The sequence below is a fragment of the Epinephelus fuscoguttatus genome, linkage group LG24, assembly GCF_011397635.1.
Source record: "Epinephelus fuscoguttatus linkage group LG24, E.fuscoguttatus.final_Chr_v1".
NCBI lineage: Eukaryota > Metazoa > Chordata > Actinopteri > Perciformes > Serranidae > Epinephelus > Epinephelus fuscoguttatus.
The window spans coordinates 12837030-12859729 of NC_064775.1; the positions used below are offsets into that span (position 1 = coordinate 12837030).

Below are 22700 nucleotides of genomic sequence, written 5' to 3' on the forward strand. Positions count from 1 at the left end.
CACACACTCTCACAAACACACTCTGGGATGGATCAGTAGCCGCTGAGCGCAGAGACGATGTTTGAGCAAGCTGGACTGAGCTAAAGTTTGGTGAGGATTTCAGGATGCAGTCGCCAACAGTGATGGAGGCAGGAGACGAAGTGTTGCAGGTGCTTGAGGTTTGCGAGAATGTAGAGGAGATAAAGGAGGTGATTGTTACGACCATAGAGGAAGACTCTAACACTAACTCACCTCCAGTGGCCAGCTCTGGACCAGGGAGCAAACCAAGCCAGGTAAGACAGAGAGGTGCCTCTGTGGCTGTTACATGGTGACGCTACAATATGTACTTTACATAAACACGTGAGGATGTCTTGTGTAATGCTCACTGTTGCACTGGGCTGTGTGACTCATTATGCAGGCCTGCTCATGCATAAACTCTGCTTTATATGTATGTGTGTGTATATATGTGTGAATACATGTTGGAGCTTGTGAGTTTTCACAGTGCACAGTGGCCCAGTGTTGTTTAAAAGATTGATTTATCAACATATTTCTATTCAGAAATATTTGAAATTTAAAATACTCTGGTACTGGCTGTGCTTTCTCGCTCTCTCTTGTTGTTATTGTTTACCAGAGTCGTTCTGCTGCTGTCTGCTAGTAATTCTTCTGAACAAAGTTAATCTGAAATGCATCTTTAATTGCTATGCAGTAAATGTTCTCTAAGAGGCAGGTGCCTTTTTAAAAGTCTTGGTGAGATATCCTGTCCATTTTGTCAGCAGGTTTTGAAAGTGGTCCAGTATTGAGCACTGTCAATTTATGTTGATTGTTTTTGCCACTGACAGGCTCAGAATGTTGTACTAAGTGTCTGACAACATTATGGAAAGGATCCCTACAGAGATAGACCTTTTTGATAAAGTGTAAGATCCATTTTGTTGAACCAGAAATATCAAACCCACTATCTCTCCACTGTTCCAACAATCACCAACTCTAGTTTGGTTGAATTAAACATTTAATTCACCCAGTCTGGTGTGTTTGGCGATAATGATCTTGGGGCTGGTTCTGGTCAAACAAAAAGGATCTTACTTTATAACAAAAAGGTCTATCTGTGTGGGGATCCTTTCCAGAATGTTGTCACTACATAAATAATGATTTGAGCCTGTCAGTGGCAAAGCAAGCACTTTTAGTGAATATAAATTGACGGTGCTCAATGCAGCTGGATTCACCACTGCTGGCTGTTGCTCTCTCGCTCAGTACTGTACCGATTAAAAAAATGTTGTCTCCATTAGTCACTTAGACACAGAAACATGGGAAAATAGGGTATGTGTTGGAAAATACCAACGTAACCAGAACAAAGTTCATGCAGATTGACATCACTAAATAAAATGCAAGTTTGGCTCTTCCTGCTCTGAGCACACATGTGATTAATCAAGTGGTCACTTAAGAGCTGCTTTTAAAAAGTGCTCCCACACTTCAAGCCTCTTGTTAAATTTGTCTTATTCTAAACACTTAGCAAACTGTATTTTAACTCCTCAGTAAGCTCTTCTTGAGTGTAAGTCTGCAAAGATTGACAAGTACTGGCCCAGGTTAGTGCATCAGTCCTCACTCTAATACCACATAATTGTTACAGCACATTCTGGGCTTTGCTAAATTAGAAGTTCTCTGTTCCCCACCTGGTTACCTGACATTTCTGTGAATAATCCATCTCAGCCATACTGCAATTTACCTCTTTACCAAGTGCTGCTCAACTGTCAGTCTCCCATTGTCTCATCGTTACGCCTCTATCCTGCAAATTAGTCGAGGAAACTTTTTGAAGTGCTTTCCTTCCTTGTCCTGACAAGTTCTTGGCAGCCTTGCACGCTGTCCACGGTTTGAACAAACGTGGTTTTAAATGGCTATGAAGAGCTCTTTGGAAATGCATGTTGCTATATTTTACACATCTCGCCTCCCAGGAGTGAGCAGAGTGCACTTGTTCATGCTCTGAGCGAGGGGCTTTGTTTGCAGCCCACTTATAGAAAACAGGCTTTTAGTGGATATTTGATTTACTGCGAGAGACAATAGCTGTTATTTATACTCTGGCAGAGAAAGAATGCAGAAAATACTCAGTTGAAAGCTTTGTAGATGCACGCAGGCTGTTAGTGTCCGTAGCCAGTGTGCTATATATACCTGCAAACACACACAGACAGTGCTGTCTGAGCATCTTTTGGCCTGGTATTTGTGTTTGTCAGTGGACAGAAATGAGACTGGTTAGCTGGTAATTGTAGTTCTGAAGAATTTTTGCAGGTCGGTATGTGCAAAATATGTTGGTTTAACCACAGAATGAGTTGTTATTACACCTTGGACCAGAATAAAATATTGCAAGCAATTGTGGTATTTTAGGCAAAAACAGCTGCTACCGTCATAATTTATCATCCAAAACACCCTAAAGGCCTTTTGAGTGAGGGCCCATACCATCAGGAAATCCCTCCAATCCCGACGAGCAGTCCTGTAACGCAATACGATGCATCCGAACAAGTGCCTGTGTGCAGTTCGAATGCCTTGCTGGATGTGTTTAAAGCTCAGCAGCTCCTGTATCATGTTGCAGCAATTAGTTTCCAGCCTTGCCAACATTTCATCAAAGAAATACTTTGATGGCACATTCTGCGTCTTATCTGACCGCTCTCGCCGTGCTTTTGTGACTGCTCTGCTCAACTGTTTTTAATGATGCCGTGTCCTTTCCTCCTTTCCTCAAGAGTTGGCGGCACATGTTGCTGTTACGGATGCTTGCCACAGTACTAGATTACTGCTCCTTTTAGACATGCTTTGGTTTTCTCCCTTGTGTTTTGGTTTTGCAGGTGACTGCAGTGCTAAAGTATCAGTTTATCAGTGTGAAGATTGAGTGTTGATGCTTACTGTGCTTCATTCACTATTAAAGGAACAGTTTGAAAACTCAGGAAATAGTTAAGTGTTTTTCTTGCCAAGAGTAAGATGAGAAAGATTGATAGCTACCATAGACATGTCTGTGCATTATTAGATATACAGCTATGGTCTGGAGATATTTATCACTACTGTGCAGACTCTGGCTCCAAAAATGCAAGATGGCAGTGGCCATATCTGTAAATTTTGGCTTCATGTTTGAGCAGTTGGAAGAAGGGGAGATGCGTTACCGATCTTTTTATAGTCTCTGTTCCAGTCTTTATGCTAAGCTCACCTCGCCTTTTCCAGGCTCTACCTTTATATTTCATAGAGATGAGACAGACATGAGAGAAGTCTTAATCTTCATATCTAACTCGAGGCAAAAATATGATAAAATGCATTTCCGTAAATGTCAAAGTATTTCTGTGAAGGGGGCTACTGTATAGAATCTCCTCTCTTCTCCTCTCCTCTCCTCATGTTTAGTGGTATGTCAGAACACGTCATATCAGATGTTTCCATTTTTCAGCTGTTTAGTCTCAGCTCCTCCCAGATCAGAGGAATTGCTTGTAAAACCTTGTCTGGGTTGAATAAATCACTGCAGACGTAAGACAAGAGTAGACCTGACAGGTGTTTAGTTTAGGTGTGTATATTCATGACGCATATGTAGTGGTGAGCGAAGGATTTCACTTGTGTGTGGTAATCCCCTCTGGCCCTTGAACTGCCTCTGGCCTTACTTCCCTCCCATTCAGGATCAGTCCTTCTCCTTTAATTGGCTGTCTTGTTACAGAGCATTTCTGCTGGCCTTCTCCTCTTTGTTCCTTCCCTCTCTGCTGCGCCTCTCTGTTTCACCTGTTATCATGTGATGAATGGGACTGGGCCTCCTGCAAGGCTGCTGGTACTGAACCAGATCAGCCTGTGGTGGTTGGTTAATCCCGTGAAATGTGGGTCACTAATATCTATTTTTAGTCCTGCTGGCTGAGGGAAAGCCCAGGTAGAGTAGTAAGGATCCAACAAAAACAATGGCCCAAATTTCATGAGCATTGAGTCAGGGCTTGTAGATACAGAGCAGATGAGCACAGTAGAACTGTAAAATAAGAAACCAAAGTATATCAGTATGCCCTTTCTTAACTCTCCATATTGACATACATTTCAACTGGCCTATATACTTTTCAGCGGCCCCATCAGGCCACCTCTATGGGACATTTCTGGGGGTGCCACTGCCTTAATAATGTGTTAGTCAGTAAAATTTAGAGACGCTTTGATGGAGTTTTTAACATCTGACAGAGCCGGGCGTGCTGCTTCCTCCTGCTGCTGTCTTTGATGCTAACTCTTCATGTTAAGCTCAGCTAACAGTCTCCTTCAAATTGAATTAGTTTGATTGAAGTGGAGTACTGGAAAACCAGGATTCAGCTCGACATCTCATCTGTGTGATTTGCTGGAAAGGTGGCAGTGTGTCGGAGAAGGTTGCGTCTCTGGCTGCAGTTAATCAGCGTGATCTCATCCTTAATCGTCATATTTTGCTGCTTGGGCAGGAGCCTCTGCATTACTATAATGATGCCTGGGGCAGCCTTTTGCATTGTATCTTGAAACAGAAGGGGTTGGCAATAAGAAGGGGTCTTCAGTTAAGTGTAGGCCACAAAACTACTTGGTTATGGTCAGGAAAAGATCACAGATGTTGGTTAAAAGCAGCTGGTCTCCTGGGTCAAAGTCCCGCGCTTGTTTGATCCATCCACCTCCCTCAAGCACACACTAAGTGAACTTTCCTGCTCTTTCCTGCCCGGTGCATCTCACACAAATTCTAAAGTTCCTTTTGTTGATTAATGAACTAATTATTTACTTGATAAATTGGGCAATTATTTGTTCTCTAGAATGTCAGCAAAATGCAGAAAAATGTCCATCACAAGTTCCCAGGTTCTGTGGTAATGTCTAGAAATGTCTTGTTTTCTAAGACTAACAATCCAAAACCGCAAGATATTAAAGTTGCAATCTCAGATGACTCAGAAAACCACAAAATATTCACAACTGAGAAGCTGGAACCAGTGGATTTTTGTCATTTTTGACATCTACATTTCTGCCATGTAACAAATCATTTCAGCTCTAGTTGCCGCATCACTCAGTTTCACCCTGATGTGTTTTCCTTGTTGTGTGAAACTGGTGATAGACTCGTTAAAAGAGTCCTTAAGCAGTGTGTGATTCAGAGGTATGAAACAGGGGCGGCGAGCGATGAGTGTTGATGAGTGTAGGCATGAGAAGCTGTGACTCATGTCTCCCATGGGTGTTCTCGAGGTACACAGTGGTCAGAGACACACTCTTCCTTACAACTAATGCCTATTGATTTCCTCTCTCACACACACATACACAGAGCATGCTTGTCTTCACCAGCGAGACGGTGGTCAGACGGGATTACGATTTGAGAATCTGTCAACAGTCAAGATGCACTGAACTCGACACCATGTGGATCAGCTCTTTCTTTATTTACTCACTCAGATATTAATTTATATATTTGACATTAAAACATTACAGCATGTAAAAGGACTTTGTTAAAACAAAATATCTCCGGCGCTGCTGTGTAACTGCTGAGGCATGCTAGTTGTCATCCCTGATGATTTGTGAATCTGCATGTAAAGGAGGCTCATGGCTCGCCTTTTGTGGAGCACTTATCTCTGCTAATACAGAAAGAAAATAATGAGGTTTTGCTTACTTTTGTTCTCTCTGGGGGATAATTGCTTCATGTGAGTAAAAGCCTGTTGCGTAAGTCTCTGTGGAGAGGCTGAAGGCCTCTTCAGTCCGCCTCGCACATTATTAATGAAGTGGCTTTCACTGTTCGGTTTCAAAAGCAATCTCCACTCCAAGTGACCGGACTGAAATATGCATGAGTTATGTTTGTTTGTTTCTGTGTGTGTTTGTTGCATTATGTTATTCGATTTTTTTTTTTAATCTGTCAGATTCAATTAATCTCCTCTGATTCTCTAGTTAAACACATACACTTACAGAGCTGATCCAATGATATGTAGTTGTAGTGAAATTTGTGTTGTCCTCACTTTGTGTGTAAAGAATTATAAACTATAATGATACTGCAGCTATTATGCATATTTTATTTTATTTTTCAAAAGAGGATATTGGGCATACCTGAGGAAAAAGTGTCTATACTATTAACTTCTGAGTGGGCATTTCCCAAGATTGTGTCTGACTGACATCTGCACTGCTGACCAGTGCACGTCATGGAGCATAGACATTGAAGCAACAAGCCTACGTTAGTCTCAAATCGCTAGCAGAACTTAACTGTTTGTCTTTTTGTTTGCTTTTTGCTTGGAAGCTAGCCAGTTAGACTAACTATAGCTAGTGGCAACTAAACATCAGACCGGCACATGGGGTACTTTGCAAAACATCAAGGCTGCATTAGGGGTGTGCGATATGGACAAAAAATAATAGCACGATATTTTGGGGGATTTTGACGATAACGATAATTAGACGATATTCTTTTAAATATGTGCTTTTAACAACCTGAGTTATAGCTCATTAATTGTTTCTCATGGATGATATTAATGGAAAAATGTTCTTAACATTTCTTGCTGCTTTTTTACCTGCTCACTCTGTTTGACTCTGGTGACGGCCTTTTGTAGCGTCAATTCCGGGTCCATTTGCAACTGTTCAGATAGGCGTTTGTCCCGCAGACTCACCACAAGCCTGTCCCTCACCATCTCATCATGTAGAGACCCATAACCGCAGTGCTTCGCCAGGCAGTGCAGCGCCGTAATCGAACTGTCGACCGTCTCGCCCGTTTCTTGAAGCCGCTGATTAAACTTTACTCTCTCAAAGATCACAATCCTGCGATTCACTTCTGCGTCTCCAATCCAGAAGCAATGCAGAATCTGTCGAAGCGTTTAATCCATTTAGGCCAGTCTTCAGCCTTGAAGGTGAACTTTTCTGGCGGGAAGACTTGAAACTGTGCCATGTTGCCGCTTCGTTCAGCTGACTGTGGCTAGGCTAGGTAGCTCCGTAGATGGTCTTCCAGTACTGCGAACTTTAGCCTGACAGGCTGGGACCTATCACTACAGTTGACCCATGTCTTCCGAAGCTGCTGGAGCATCCGTGGGCGGATGTGTTGTCCCAGTTTTGTCTCGCTAATGTTGCCAGGAAGGTGCCAGTGAGAGATCATGTGACCACCTAGGCGTACTGCGGCGTGCTACTGCACGCAAGTTACGTAACTCTTGTTCAGTGAATGTGTGGGGTTTCAACCTTTCAACATGTGTTTTCAGTTGTTTTTGTGAAGTCATTTGCATACTTGATAACATAAATTTGCACATCGTTAAAACAACAATGACGATATTATCGTTAACGATATATACAAGGCTGCATCCCTTTTTTGGGGATAAAAAGCCAAAGATCCTGTTAATGTTAATGCAATTTGACATGTGTCTGGATTATGATTTCAAATGTCTGTGTGTATTTATTTCCTGTCAAACAAATGTTTGTTTTATAGACATGTCTAATAACTTGACAAATAACTTGACCTTGACTGTGCACATGTGATACCTTAGGTCGATCATGTCCCTTCAGTCATTCTCCGACCAGGTGGATTAATGACCCGACACAGTGGCCACATCTGTACCAAGTGTTGCCTGTCAATAATCAACCTGTTAATAGCCAACTGATTGATCTAAGCTGAGATTTAGCTGGGGATGGCAGTCAGACGCTGCTGTACTGTATGACTATAATGTTACAGCAGCAGCCACCGACTCAAGCCATCCATCAGTCGTAACTGTCACCAGCATCATGTAGTGATTTACCACACTGACAATGAATATTCACATATCTTATTTGCCTTAAACCTCAGTGTGAAAGTCTCCGTTAACCTTTGACGCAATGACTTCATTCTGCATTTTCCTGTTTCTCTTTTTATGTGAGAGTGGGGCACGGCCTTGGTGATGATGTGATGCTAGTCTCAGAGCCATTAAGCTCTACCAGGATCTTTTTGAGAACATGGCAGGAGAACAGCGTATTTTAATTTACTGTTGGCAAAACCAAATACACAGCAACTCTCCGGCATATCGTTATTAATTTAAACAGGTTTTGTTTACAGTAGAAATTTGGAGCCGTGTTTCAAATTGCTCTGTTTTACACTGCTGTCGTCTACGTGGATTCTGGATTGTTTCCACTAAAAAAGGGGGTGTGATAATAAGAGCCTACTCTGGATGAACTGTTGTTGGTCTCATGTATAGCTTCCACCTGAATAGTGGAAGCTAGTTAGCCTTGCTTCACTTGCTCCCAACACCTACTGAGTTATCGACAGCTCCCACACATTCTTGCTGCCTGCATTATTCAAAGAAGGGGGTTTAGCTAGCGATACCTGTCTCTCTTTCAGTTGTGGTGATGGTTAATGACCAGACTGTCAAAACTCACAGCAAAGAGTAAACCTTTAACTCCAGCAGTCTGTGTGTTACTCAGTTATTTGTGTCATGACATGGCGTAACATATGGTGTCGCAGAGTAATGTACAGAGGGCTCAGTGCTGTCACTACAGACAAATAAATACTCGATGTAAAATCTCTTCTTTACATTAAAGTCATACTGCAGGGAATTATCTTCTGATTGAATCGTGATCAGTTGGACTTAAAATCTTTTTGTTGTTGTTTTTGTTGTTTGTCTACTTTTACTTGCATGAATGGATAAGATGCAGACACTGTCCCCTCCAGCACACCCAAATGTCAGGTCATGTCCCCGCGGAGACATCTCAACATCTTTACTCTTTGACCTTTTGAACCCAAGTCATGCATTCCTCCGTCTGCCTTACAGCTCATGAGATCGGTCACTCGTGATGTTTGGCTCGTTCTACAGCCGTGCAGACAGTGAGATGGGTATTTTATAAGCGCATTGTCATGTCAGAGGTCAGATGAAACTGAGACAGTTCTCAGTGCTGGACCTCATTTCAAGGGGCTGTCCGTGGAATCCTACACCGACAAGTCAACAGTTAACATGTCGTCTCCCGTGAAAGACGGTGCTGCCATGAATAGAAAATGTTGCATCATGTTTAAGGCTTTCTGGATTTCATCGATTTTTGTTGTGATATAATTGGAGTTTTTTTTTTAAACTGCTTTTCACTTTGACATTAAGTCTCGCCAGCTGTAATAATGCCTTTAAGATGTTGGGAAAACATTGCGGAGCAAACATGAATTTACTCTTATTTTCTGCCCATCCAGTATATGAGTGTTTGCAGTATTGATTTTCTATATAGTAGTGAGAATCCTATTATTAGTATGTGAGTATAGCTTCGTTCTGGCTTCAAAGACAACCTGAGCATACTGCCTGGGCCCTCCCATTGTTCTGCTTCATCTCACTCTCTGCTGTTTTAACCCCTGAGGCCAGTGGGATGTTCTCCATCCCAGTGCACCACCCTCCTCCTCCACCCCTCCAACCCCCTCAGCCTAAAGTGATCATAATGCATCTCCTCTCTGCCAGTGTGGAGCGAATGTCATTGATACAACCCTTAAAACAGGATTCACATTGCATTTTGGTAACGGTGACTATGGTTATTAATTGTTCTTGTAGCTGATGGCAGTTCATTATCAGTCCTCTCGTCGCTGGCAGGCACAGCACTCAGCCGCTCACAGAGCAGCTTGTTATGACTGCTGTGTAAAGAGTTCTTATCTTTCTCGTTCTAGCCGCTCTGCTGCGACACCGCTGACCTTCATTATCTGCGGATGCAGTCAGAACCAGACGTCAGCGTTTAGCCCAGTTGGCAGCTCGCTCTGTTTACTTTTTCCACTTCCTATCTTCGAATCCATTCTTTCTCACGTGCTTGGAAATAACCTCCCATGCTTTTGTCGAGCTGACGTCAAAAGCAAAAAATAATGCAGCTTCACATGAGGAGCCCCAGCTATAGGAAAATGTTAGCCAGTGTTAGATACCAAACAGGGTTCCAGGAGGAGTTAAGATAAAACCTTTCTCTCCTAATATTTTCAATCCTCTGATGCCGTCTCTCACATTTCCCCCCTGAGCTGAGTAGCTATATTGGGATCAAACCCCACTATACCATTGTTGTTTTGTTATTGTGCATTTGCAGACTCGCTGAAGTCAGGTGGTGCATCTCAGTTCCTTTCATTCTTCCTTCTACTGGAGACGTAAGGAAATCTGTGATATGAGGAAGCACCTTTGTAGTAAAATCATCTGAGAGATCATCAGATTCTTATGGCGTTTGTGGATAAGCTGATCTCACATGACAAACACAAAATGAAATACTGAATGTACCAGGACCCTAAAATTCCCACATGACTTGTGCATAGAAGTTAATTATCTTGTGGGAACAAGTTATTATCTTATGGGAACAAGTATTAGTATGCATTTGGAAGCGAAAGGGAATAAATCATGCACATACATCTACATACATACATGAGAAAAATGTATATGACAGATATGCATCTGACCCACACAGCTGCATGAAGAGGTGTAGAATGTGATCATTAACACCTACATGTTGAATGTAAAATTGATGAGAATTACAGGTCCTTAATGACGGCAGACCAGATCTGTTTCTATCCAGTGAGGATCAAGAAATGATCCTCACTGGATAGAAACAGCGAGGATCAAGAAATGAGAAATGATAGAATATGAAACCTGTATCTTAAAGGCTTCTTTGTTCCCTCCTCTTCGTATTTCCAGGATGACAACTGGGGCGAGACCACCACGGCCGTCACAGGCACATCGGAGCACAGCCTCTCTCAGGAGGACATCGTCCGCATCACCAAGGACCTGGAAGACAGCGTGGGGCTCGATTGCCGCCGTTACTTCACGCTGACCCTGGCCGTGATCCTGGGCCTGCTGGTTTTCCTGACGCCGCTGGCCTTCCTGGTGCTCCCCCACCTCCTCTGGCCGGAGAAGCTGCAGAGCTGCGGCACGGCCTGCGAGGGCCTCTTCATCTCCGTGGCCTTCAAGCTGCTCATACTGCTTCTGGCCGTCTGGGCACTCTTCTTCAGGCCGCCACGGGCTGGCCTCCCACGGGTCTTTGTGTTCCGGGCACTGCTCGCCGTGCTAGTGCTGCTCTTCGTGGTCTCCTATTGGCTGTTCTACGGAGTCAGAATACTTGACTCACAGGTGAGTTCAGCGAGGGGAATGCAGGCATGACATATAATAGCTCTCATTGCTTGTAAGTGCACACTAACTAAAAATATACATGGAAATTCAAGTCTCCAGACGCACACACAAACACATGTTTCCAATAGCAGTGGGAGAGGTCTCATATAGTGCAGACACATTCATATTAATGCCTCAAGGAGCTCAAAACACAGATATTTGGTTTCCACAACACTGTGTGTTTACTGTGTGAGTCATAATTTAAAATCCCTGTTGTCTCTCATTCAGAATGCATGTATGAAAACACAAAACACGCAGAGAGAAATAGGGGGTCTAGGAGCTTGCAATCCTTTGAAATATATCTAAATATTAATATGCTCTACATCTTGTCTAACATGTGTATGATCTCCTCACTTTCTCCCTGCAGGAGTATTTTATGCACTTTGTTTGTCTCTGTGCACATAATTACTGCATTTGAATATAGTCTATATTTTCTGTTTTGTGTGTGTGTATACTTAAAATATGTAATTAAAAGCTACAAATGACTCCTTATAAATTCATTGTCAACAGGACGAGAACTACCAGGGCATCGTGCAGTACGCCGTGTCACTGGTGGACGCTTTGCTCTTCATCCACTACCTGGCCATTGTTCTGCTGGAACTGCGGCAGCTTCAGCCGTATTTCTCTGTGTGCGTCACGCGCTCCACTGATGGCGAGATCAGGCACTACAACCTGGGACAGCTCAGGTGAGTTTCAACTTCTAATGAAACTTCTGGTTTCAGCTATCTATTGCAAACATGGCAGATGTGTTCAGTGATTTGTGTTAATGCTTGGTCCTGTTATAGGGAGTTAGCATTACCTATCAAGGCTCAGAAGTTTCCTAAAACAGCTGGTCACTGTAGTTTTAGCAAATGCTCCTATAACAGGAGATAACAGTGCATTTGTTTGGGACTATTTGTAGCCTTGGATTAATCTGTATTTGGTACTCTAGTGAGTAATTGGAAGGGCTGGGGCAATATGTTTACCTCTTGATTTGATACTTTAATAATACTGGTGCTTATTCAGGTTGCATTGCAATTCGATGTCACGATTAATTGTGATTTTTGTTTACTTTTTTAACAGTAAACTGTCGGAGAAGGTTGAATCATACACTTTTAAAGACTGTGTATCATGAGGCATATTTCCAAAAACAATGCACATTACGTGTCAGCCAGTCTTTCTGACTTTTATTTTAGCGGTACAAAAAAAAACAGGAACTGTTTTTCTGATCTCATTTTTAACCGTTTTATTCCAGTGAAGCACTTTGTGACCTTGCTCTGTAAAAGGTGCTGTATTAAATAACCTTTACTTCTTTACTTAAATGTACATGTACAATAGAATGAGTATTTTTTTCAGAAAGTAAACCTAAACTGCTACATTCAGCTGTTCCTGCAGTCTTTTCCATTCGTTATTTTTTTGTGGAGACTGCCACAATATCAACATTGACCACCACTTAATGATTTATTGATTTTTTTTTTCCTTTTTTTGTGTTTAAAATGGGGAAAACTTTATTCAATCGTAGAGCTGCGTGCAACGTGTTGATTCACACCGCCCCTCACTCTTCTCTCTCTGTTTATAAGACCACAAATGAGACTAAGAATAAGAATAAGAATTAGCTAGCTTGTGCAGCTACCAGTCTTCACCTCACTCCCTGCTGCTAGGACACTTTTTGTCAAGAGGAGCACATGCATAAGCCCTGGAGACAGAGCTTCAGTCGCAGCTGTAGCAACTCAAATTCAGGTGGTGCAGAGCCCAGCTCCGGGTTCATAGGGGGCTGGGTCTAATCTGTGTGACAGCAGCAACAGAAAGTTTGTTCATCCAGTGGGGAGTTTGCGCTTGGTTGGCTGAATTGACGTCACATTGCTCAAATATTACCACAATAACTTCTACCTCCGCATTTGAATTATATCAATTCAAGCATGAAAGAAAAAAAATCAAAAAATAAATTTTAATACTTCAGTAAATCTTTTTTTTTGTCCCACCCCTAGTATTTGGGGCAGCAGGACAGTGTTTGTGCAATAGATTCAAAATAAACTACAGTGTGTGTGTTCATGGTAGTTAGGGCACATGTCATCCAGTGCAGCAGTGTGGCTTATTGATGTGTCTTGTACTTAAAGCTGAAAAGACATGTAGGTGCATATTCAGATGCAGTTGTTACATATTTGGCTGTGTCTGATGACTGTAGAGCAGTTGGCAACACTGTAAGACCAAAAAAAGAGTTAATGTATGCTGTTATCATGGTGAGCAAGATAACAAAATACCCAGATGACCTCTGTGCATGTAGAGATTGAAGACAGAGGGAGTAAGAGGAAGGGACAAGACAGGAGGTAAAGAGAGCTAAGTTGATGCGAGGGATACACGAGGAGAACGTGAGGGGATGAAAGGGAGGGAAAAGAGGACGTGTGGGCGAGATGAAGGCAGTGGGAATGATAGAAACTGCGACACCTCAAGTGAGAGAGATGGGAGAGGAAGAGGGAAGTTACTGGTTATATACTCATAAATTGGAGGAAGGAATTGATACAGGAAAGAGCAGAAAGTGAGGGATGTGCCTGAAGAAAAAGAGTGGTGATCAAGTAGAGAGAATGACTGAATGTTAAGCCAGAGATGGAAGAAAACACAGAGACAAGAAGGCGTGCAGACAAAGTGGCTGATAGGGAGAGGAAATCGTGCCAGGAGAAAAAAGGAGAGGGCGGGGAAGACTTCAGAGAGGAAACTCCTCAGAAAAGAGCTGCAGACAGAGGGCGGAGGAGGCTACAGAGGGAAGACCCAGGAGACCGAGGCAGGGAGAACGCTACGGGAGGCAGTGAAAGACAGAATAGAGAACGAGGGATTAATAGTTAATGGGAGGGGAGTGTTGAAGAATCCTAAAATGTATGTGGGAATGAAAGAAAGGAAAGGTGTGTGTGTGTGTGTGTGTGTGTAGACCAACCTGGATTTATGACCTTACTGTCTCTGAGGAGAAACAAGAAGATCTCATTTTTAGCTAAACACAGCAGCTCTGTTGCTCCCTGGTATCAATACACAGCCTCCAGCCCCACATGTACTCCTGCTCACAGGCAGCTCATAAAACTTGATGACTTTATGGATGGCCCCGCTTTTATGACAGGATGGATGAAATATGATCCTGTGTCTGCTCTTACACAGGGGTCCGTATCTTTCTGTAGTTTTGTAGGTAGATTGTTTCATACTGAATGTGCCCTGCCCTCACAGTATTTGTCAGGACGACTGCAGCTGAACCCAACTCAGGAAAAGAAAGTCACAATAGATTCAGTTAGACTCAGCAGGGGACAATCAGTGTAATGGTGACACTAATAACTCTGGTGTCTGCTACTTGCAGCAAAGCAACTGGACTGAATGTCATCTAAAGTTTTTATTTGGTCCAAAAATATCTGTGCTTTTAATCAATGTCTGAGCCCCATATTAAAATCACATTTTGCCCCCCAGCACAGGACCACAGCTAATAAACAAAAACATCTGATTGACTGACACTTAACTGCACGATTGGCACCCTGAAAAAGTTGAGGCCAGCTCAGCTGTGATTTGTATTTCATTTGTGTTGCCCCTTGTGACAGCAACCATGTCAATTGATGTTTTTTTTAGCTTTCTGGCAAAGCATTTTTCAGATGACCTGCTGCATTTATTTATTTTAAAAAGGAAAATGATTTTCTCAGCCTGTTAAGGAATTTTTAGTTTAAATATGACTAAATTTATACTTTGTACATTGGAAATATGGATTTTGAATTCACGTTACTAGAATACAAGTGTTAGTGTTAGAAGAGGACATGTAGCATCACATTGATCCAGAGGTGTGGACTCGACTCACAAATTTGATGACTTTAGACTCGACTTAAAAATATCATAACAGATTTGGGAATGGACTTGGACTTTTAACACCAATGATTCATGACTTCAGGTGGACTTAAACTTTTTGACTTGAAAATACTTGATTTGTTTCCCCAAGCCCAAAGATTAAAAAGTATGTTAGCGAGCGGTTATGCCCGTCGGAGGCCTCCGCGTGGGGAAGGCAGACAGGACGCTCAGCCAATCAGTTGGTCTGAGTTTTCTTAGAACCATATGAGAATGGTATAATTATGAGGTTTTATCTCTGGTGGAATTCACTTACATTTCAGTGTGCCATCAGCTTATTAATAGCATTTTAACCTAAACAAAGAAAATTTCCAGAAAGTTATGTGTCACTTTAATTCTCCAGATCCACTTAATTTGAACCAATCAGAGGGAAAGAGAAAGATAATTTTGGACATGTGACTATGGGGAACTTACAGGTCAGAAATTACAGATGAAGATAATTAGCTTGTTTTAACAAATAAATACAAATATTTAAAAGCCTTCACAATTTTTGTAAATTCAGTGTATTATTATTCTGCTGTTAAAATGGCATTGCATTGGGTAAAAAGGGCATTTTGACTTGTTAAGGGCTCGAAACTCAAAGTTTAAGACTTGGGACATGAGGGAAAAGACTTGCTTGTGACCTGCAAACAATGACTTGTTCCCACCTCTGCACTGATCTCTTTGGCATGTTGTTAGCAGTGATGACTTCAGTGACATCAGTCATTTATAGTTAATTGGATAAATTATGCACTGCTCATACTGTACAGCTGAACTTTAACAGCTGGAAAGTGTATCGATATCCATATTGATTTTCTGTAAGCAATAGAAACAGGTCAGACAAGTGTGTGTGTGTGTGTGTGTGTGTGTGTGTGTGTGTGTGTGTGTGTGTGTGTGTCTCATGGTCTGGTTGGTGTGTTAGCCGGCTGCCTTGGGGGTGTTGCCCTTTGTAAGCTGTGCCATTCATCCTGCTTGGCCAGCAGCAGGCCTGGCCTCGCTCTGTTGTCCGTCTGTGACTGTAAACACACAGCTAATTAGTGCTCCCTGCAGACTGGAGCGCAGCATCTGGTCAGCCCGAAACACATGCATGAACACGCACAAACGTCGGCACGTGTGTGTTTGTGTTTCTGTGTGTGTGTGTGTGTGTGTGTGTGTGTGTGTGCGCGCATGGGTAATTGTACCATATACATGTAAATGCACAAACCTGAACAATGCACCACACAGAGAAACCCAAACGTAAGTGTGTGTATTTTCTCAGCCAGTCTCTCATGTATCTCCGCTGCTAAGAGGCGGCGGCTGCCGCTCACATTCCTGTTTCTCTGGCATCCATCTTTTGCCTTATCATAATGGGGACCCAGCCTGGGCCCTGGGGCCCTGAAGGCTTGTCTCTGTCTGCCTGCTCTTTGATGCCAATCTGAGGGCTGGAGGAAGCCTTTTTTGTCCCCTTGTCAGACCAGACATGTTGAATATGAACACATTCCTTCCAGCCAGAGAGGGTGGGGGTTAAACACATTCACTGCTGGGAACTTCCCAGTTTACATTCCCTGACCGGTTGGTCCTGAGCAGCAACATTAGAGAGTGGTCAGCTACCTTGGTCTGAAGGGCAGCTGGTTTAAGAAGTGGTCTGCAGTTGTTCTTGATCTCAGAGTCAGATGCTGCTTTACATACTTTATATACTTAGTGTTTTATAAACTGTTTACACCTCTGTTTGTGTATTGGGGACATCAGGTTTGGTTAATTTTGATTTCATTAGCCTGACACCCACTAACAGGTACTGTAACTAACCGGAACATGGGTAGGCAAATGAAAAATAAATGTGAGATCTAATACACTCGCACTGTAGTATGTCGTAGATTCAGATTTAGTTTTGACTTGCATCATTTTCTTTTTTACAGATATTTAATTAGCATTGTGGGAGGAAGCCTGAGGCCTATGATCTTTATTGCCAATGACTGCTTCTCTGTCATTGTTGTACATGTGATGAAGTAGTTAAAGATCTAGTGTGTAGGATTTGATGGCATCTAGCTGTGAGGTTGCAAGTGTTTGGTTTGTCCAGTCTGGGCTACTGTAAAAACAACATGATGGACTCAGTGTACAAAGACCCACTTTGTATGTAGATAGAAACAGCTCATTCTCAGGTAACAAAAACACAGTGATTCTTAGTTTAATTTTATTTCTAACATGAACTTCACTTGCCTACAGAGGCCAGTGCTGCTGCGAGGTTTTAATGGTCATGTCTCGTGTTTGCTCTGCTTAACAATCGATCGGCGTTGGGAAGCAGCAGGAGCTCTGACTCAGCACTTACGCAAGTGACCACTAAACAATGGTCCTGTCTGTCTGAACGCATTAATCTAAGAGAGGGCTTGAGTTAACCATGGCAGTCACTATCAGTCTCCTCGCTGCCCCTTTGGCGGAAATGAGTGCCGTCTCCAGCCTTGTTAAACGCACCCTCTGTCTCTGATGTGCTTGTTTTCCTGCAGTGGTGACGCACTGTTGCTGAAATCATTCAAGTTGGTTTCCTCCTAAAAACAACACGAAACACAAATCTATTAAAATGCTGCAATATGCTTGTTATCTCTTAAACCACTGAACCGACACATAAATCAACAAACCAAAACACACAAAGCTGCCTCCAAGTGACAAAAAGATGTCAAGCTGCAAATTAGATTTGACTGTTTTGTATTTTTTTTAAGTATTATTAATGAAGTCAGTCATGTGTACAACCTTCAGGTATTCACTGAAATATGTAAAACCTGTTTATCGGAGCCTTTTTGGAGACATTACATCCTTGTTTTTACCATTTTCACTCTAAGTTCTTCCCTTTTCTTAAGATGCAATGATCCTCTATAAATGAACATGAACAGAGAGCACCTATTCTCACAAGTCATGTATTTTTAGGAAACTAATCTAAACATCTGTCTTGTAACTCTGTTAGCTGATCATGATGTTACTGTCTTGCACATGTGACTGTCACCAGATGGCAAAGCAGTAAGAATGAATGATGTTTTAATGCCTGGGGGGGGTTATTTCAGATGACCCATCACTTAATGTACGGTTTGTTGTGAGGAGGGAATTGAAATCACAAGAGGTCAGAAAATATCTGAAAGTGCTTTCCTCAGTGGCTCCAAGGTCCGTCTGTGATCCTCCCTTGGGATAATAGGAGGCGCATGCTAAAAGCTAGCATGTGCTGTTGTTCGTGTATATTGAGTTAACGCTCCACGTGGCCTGACTGAAGAATGACAGGACACAGTGAGGGCTCAAACACATCCACACATCCACACGCAGAATGAAAAGGGCCCAGTGTTAAGCAGTAAAGTCGTGTTGTGCGTCAGTTAACAGCTGTCAACATCTGCTGCGTCCCTTCAGCCAAATGCAGGAACAGAGCTCTTGTGGCATCACAACAGAGTTGTAGCAGCTACTAAATCCCCCTGTGGACTGTGTGCTGCTTTAAAACTCGTGTACTAGTTTACTCCATCAGCTGCCGGTCATACCAGACCAAGTAAGGCTGTAGTAGCAAAACCTGCGAGTGTGTTGAGTTCAACAAGGGTGTGTTTATTTTTGCTTATGAATTTAACTTTTCATTCATAAGAAGAATAATTTGTTATTGCATCTGTCATTATCGTGTAATGTAGCTCACTGCCAGGAAAACAGCGGCACTACATTATAAAGAGACGATGATTTATGTCATATAACACATAACGTGTGAAAACACCCAACTTGTGTACAGTAGGTTTAATAGTACTGTGTTATGGAGGACAAGACCTGGCATGCTCTCTGATCCACAGTGTGAAGCATCTGGATTTGGGCTATGGCTGCTGCTCCTTTTTATGCTTCTCACTCCTTCTCTCGTCACCTCAAATATCAGTTCCTCTTATTCAGTGTTGACAGAATATTTTTTCTTTTTAAGTCTGCAATCCAAATTAAATATTGTCTCATGGATAGACTTTTTAATCCAGTCACAACTTCATAAAAACAAACAGAATCAGTCACCTCAAATATCAGTTCCTCTTATTCAGTGTTGACAGAATATTTTTTCTTTTTAAGTCTGCAATCCAAATTAAATATTGTCTCATGGATAGACTTTTTAATCCAGTCACAACTTCATAAAAACAAACAGAATCATCTTAGTCTTGTGTCCAATGAACTTTTGTCATATTTAGTCAACCTCATCCTGTCTGGGCATTTTAGTCTCATCTTAGTGTAAAAAAATAACAGTTTTTGCCTAGTTTTAATCAAAGAAATGTGCCGACATTTTAGTCCTTTCATCATCCAGTTACATAGAACACTTCACTCAATCATTTCGAGCCAAAACCAATGATTTTGTTATCTTAGTCAAACTTATTTCACAATAGATGTAATCTTATCATTATCTGATGAAGAACAAAGGTTGAATGGTTAAGAATGCAGCTTTGCTTAGAGAGCCTTGCGGCCAGATGGTATCAATTTAAGGAATACATTCAGACATTGAACATGTTCTGATAAGCATAATTATTTTTAAACGATACAACTTAACAGCTGGCCCGATCTTTATAACTATTATAAAACAATGACAGTTGTACAGACCTGAGCCCTGTTGGTGTCCTTGTTACCTTAAAGCTACAATTAGTAACTTTTTTAACAAATATGACAGCAAAGTTGTTGTTTTTTTAATAACTGTCACTGTATCCTGACAGTAGTACATAAGGCAGATAATCTGTCATCATCAAGAATCATGGAAAACAACTTAGAGCCGCGGAGTCTCGAACGCAGCTGTCAATCATGTCAGTCGCTGCTTATGAACTGAGGTCAAACTAGGCAGCTCTGATCAAATATGAATCCAGATTCTGTTACTACAGTGCCAATTTCTCACCTCAAATGTTTTCAGAAACATAATTAAGCGTACTGTTTAGCTGTAGTCTCGCTCACCAGACCTTTCTCAAGAAAAGAAAGGTCTGGCTGGGCCGACTCTCACTTTAAGATTGGAGGAAAAAACGCCCCGGCTGCTTGTATTTCTTTCAACCAATCACAATCGTTCTGGGCGGTGCCACAGCAACGGTGCACTTGCAAAATATTGCCAGGGGGAAACAGGTTTTGGTGTAACATGCCCACAAAAATATCGCCTACAGGACGCGAACCATGGCAGAAAAATGGCTACATCCCCGCAAGATCAAACACCACAAAAGTTAGTAAAGGACGTGTTGAAAACTGCTACACAACCAGAGGTGGTAGGGCGGGACTTCAGCAGGTGGCTCGTTCTGCCCAATGAGAGGCAGCGAACTTCCACCCACTCAATAATATATAATATATTGTCTATTTTTTGACAGTGAAAATAAAGAGAGATTTTAAGAATGTTTTTATTTTTGAAACTACATTTTAGTCTTGTATTTTATCATTAACAATATTTGCATGGCTTTGTAGTTGCTGTTTAATGACGTCAGTGCTGTCTTGTCGTCCAGTTTTTGTCATGGTAAAACAGGTCATTGACAAATGTATTTAGTTTATATACTGTTGACTTAATTAACACTGATGACAAGGAAATGCAGAAACCTGATTAGCTGTCAACAGGAGCTCTAAATGAAATGAATGAAGTTCCAGTGAAATGTTGATCATGTTCCTCTCAGTGTTTCCATTAAAATGTCTTTCTCCATCCGTCTTCTCTTCCTGTTCCCCGTGTGATGTCTTATTAAATAAACACTGTGTGGCTGACCGTCCATTTCCTTGTCTTTTCAGTAGGTTTTTATTGTCTGGCTATGTGAAAAGTGCTCTGGCACGTCGTTCATTCTGTGTTTTTGGTGTCACAACATAACGGAAGTTTTCCACAAAGGCATTAATTTAAGTATTACTGTCAGATCTTTTAGTTCTCACGTGGCGACTTCTTGTTTCACGTTCTGTCCTTCCCCCACTTTCTGTTTATAGTTTTAGTTTCTCTCTTCTTTTATGTTTTATCATTCTGTGGATGAGTTAATATGTGGGAGTTGTTTAATTGTAAAGTGTGGAAATAATTCACATTTTCCACCTGAGAGCAAAACATTTCTCTCTTCCTTTCTGCCAACCTCTTTGTTACCACTCAGCACATGATACTCGCCGTCCTCTAGAAATATGAGAAGGATTTTTTCAGCAAGTTTTTAAAGAAAGCCAAAGAGGTCTTTTGGCTAATACGTCCTTCTGTTTTCCCTCTCTTATCTGCTTTGCTGTCCGTCTGTATTCAGTAACAACAGCTGCAGAATTACTGCAGAGATTTCTTAGTGTTTGGTATTACAAGTGAAAAACGTCCTGCAGCTAATTATAATGTGTGTCATGTTCTGCTCTCTTTAGAGCTCAGCCTTTCACACTGGCGTAGAGCTACCTGGATTTTAACTTGAGTATTTCCCTCGGCTAAAGCTCATCTCTAATTCCTCTCCTCTCCAGCATTCAGCGGGCAGCTCTGGCCGTCTTAGAGCACTACTACTGCGACTTCCCAGTCCATAATCCTGCACTGCTTTCCGCCTCCAAGTCCCGCGCGGCCAAGCACCTGGCCGGCCTCAAGGTCTACAACGTGGATGGTGAGTTCCCAGCAGCCCCAGCTGAGGGTGAGTGGGATGGTCTTTGAACTCTTTGTTGTGTCTGTGTCAGTGCTTTGGTTTTACTGTGTGTTGTGGTGTGGTGGTCAGATTTTCCCTTCTAATGATAGAAAAATATACATGATAATTTGCACTCTGTATATCTGCTGTAACAGGTTGTTTGTTTATAATGAATAATGTAGTGTTATTAGCTTATTTGACATGTGCCTCAATACACCCTGTGGTACTCTGTCCTCTCCTTGTGTGTCTCTTTACACTGACGCTAACCCTTTAAGATGTCTTTAGAGCTAAACTGAAAGCCTACCTTTTGGACAGTAAGTAAAGCAGTGTTGCTATTAACTGAAGCACCCTCACTGACTGCTGGTGTTCACTTCATAAAAGCTACCCTTAAATCTCTATCCACGTCTGATGGCCTTGAAGCTGAGCCTCCTTTCACACTGAAGTAATGTCACTGAGTGAAACACACTCACTAACACTGTGGATCCACTCCCCTTCAGTCTTTGCATGCCACGGGTTGATGAAATAAGTTCAAAGTCGTCCTTACAACAGCTGGCAAAATGTAACACAAACCCTCTATATTAAATTATCGCTCTCCCTTAAGTGTACTCAAGCTTCATGTAAGTGCACTAACTTGACTCCCACTTCATTTTTCTTTTTTCCCTTCTGCCATTTGTCTCCCTCTTTTCTCCTGCCTCCTCTTAAATGTTAGTGGGAGACAGTCGTGGAAATGGCTGATAAATCAATAGCTATTACGCTGCTGGTCCTGTCATTTCTCTCTCGTGTCTCATCCTCCTTCATTTTCATCCTGCAGCAGCTCCTCGGGGACCTCTCTCCTTCTCTCCCTCTCCCTCTCTCTTGTCTGGAGCTTTTACTTCCCACTCCTTCTTTCTTTCTGCAGCCGCACAGACATTGTAATAAATAAGCCGAACTCAGGGACAGACAATAATCTTTCCTTGATTAAAAAGTGGTGAAGCCCTGAGCACAAAGTGGCTGTAACACTCAATTACACTGCATTCAAATGGATTCAGGTGATTTTATGATGTCTGACAAGCTATTTGGGCTCCATATTGTTTTCTCAGCTCTAGATACTGGGATTGGAAATGAATCCCAGTGGATAAACTGTGTTTTGCAAGAAATCCTCTAAAATATGGGAGATTTAAAGTGCCTACATAAAATCAAATCAAACAAAGTGTAATGCAATATATATTTACATATGTTCTCTGACAAAACTCAATGACTTTAGTTACTTATACGTCATAATGACACAGTTAATGCATACATAAAAACAGAATACCTATAACAATTTGTATTGTGTTCAGACGTGGGCAGTAATAAGGTA

General features: G+C 41.9%; 1 protein-coding gene across 4 annotated transcripts in view; it reads left to right on the forward strand.

The window, feature by feature from the left end:
• The window catches only part of LOC125884927 (vang-like protein 1), a 66017-nt gene that overhangs the window by 38014 nt on the left and 5303 nt on the right, over positions 1-22700 (forward strand). For 3 of the 4 annotated variants that reach the window (XM_049570222.1, XM_049570221.1, XM_049570223.1), the window contains 3 exons: positions 10527-10958; positions 11508-11683; positions 21210-21370. In XM_049570222.1, the coding sequence (XP_049426179.1) occupies positions 10527-10958; positions 11508-11683; positions 21210-21370 (769 nt within the window). The remainder of the gene's footprint in view (positions 1-10526; positions 10959-11507; positions 11684-21209; positions 21371-22700) is intronic. The other variant, XM_049570224.1, reaches the window with a different exon arrangement.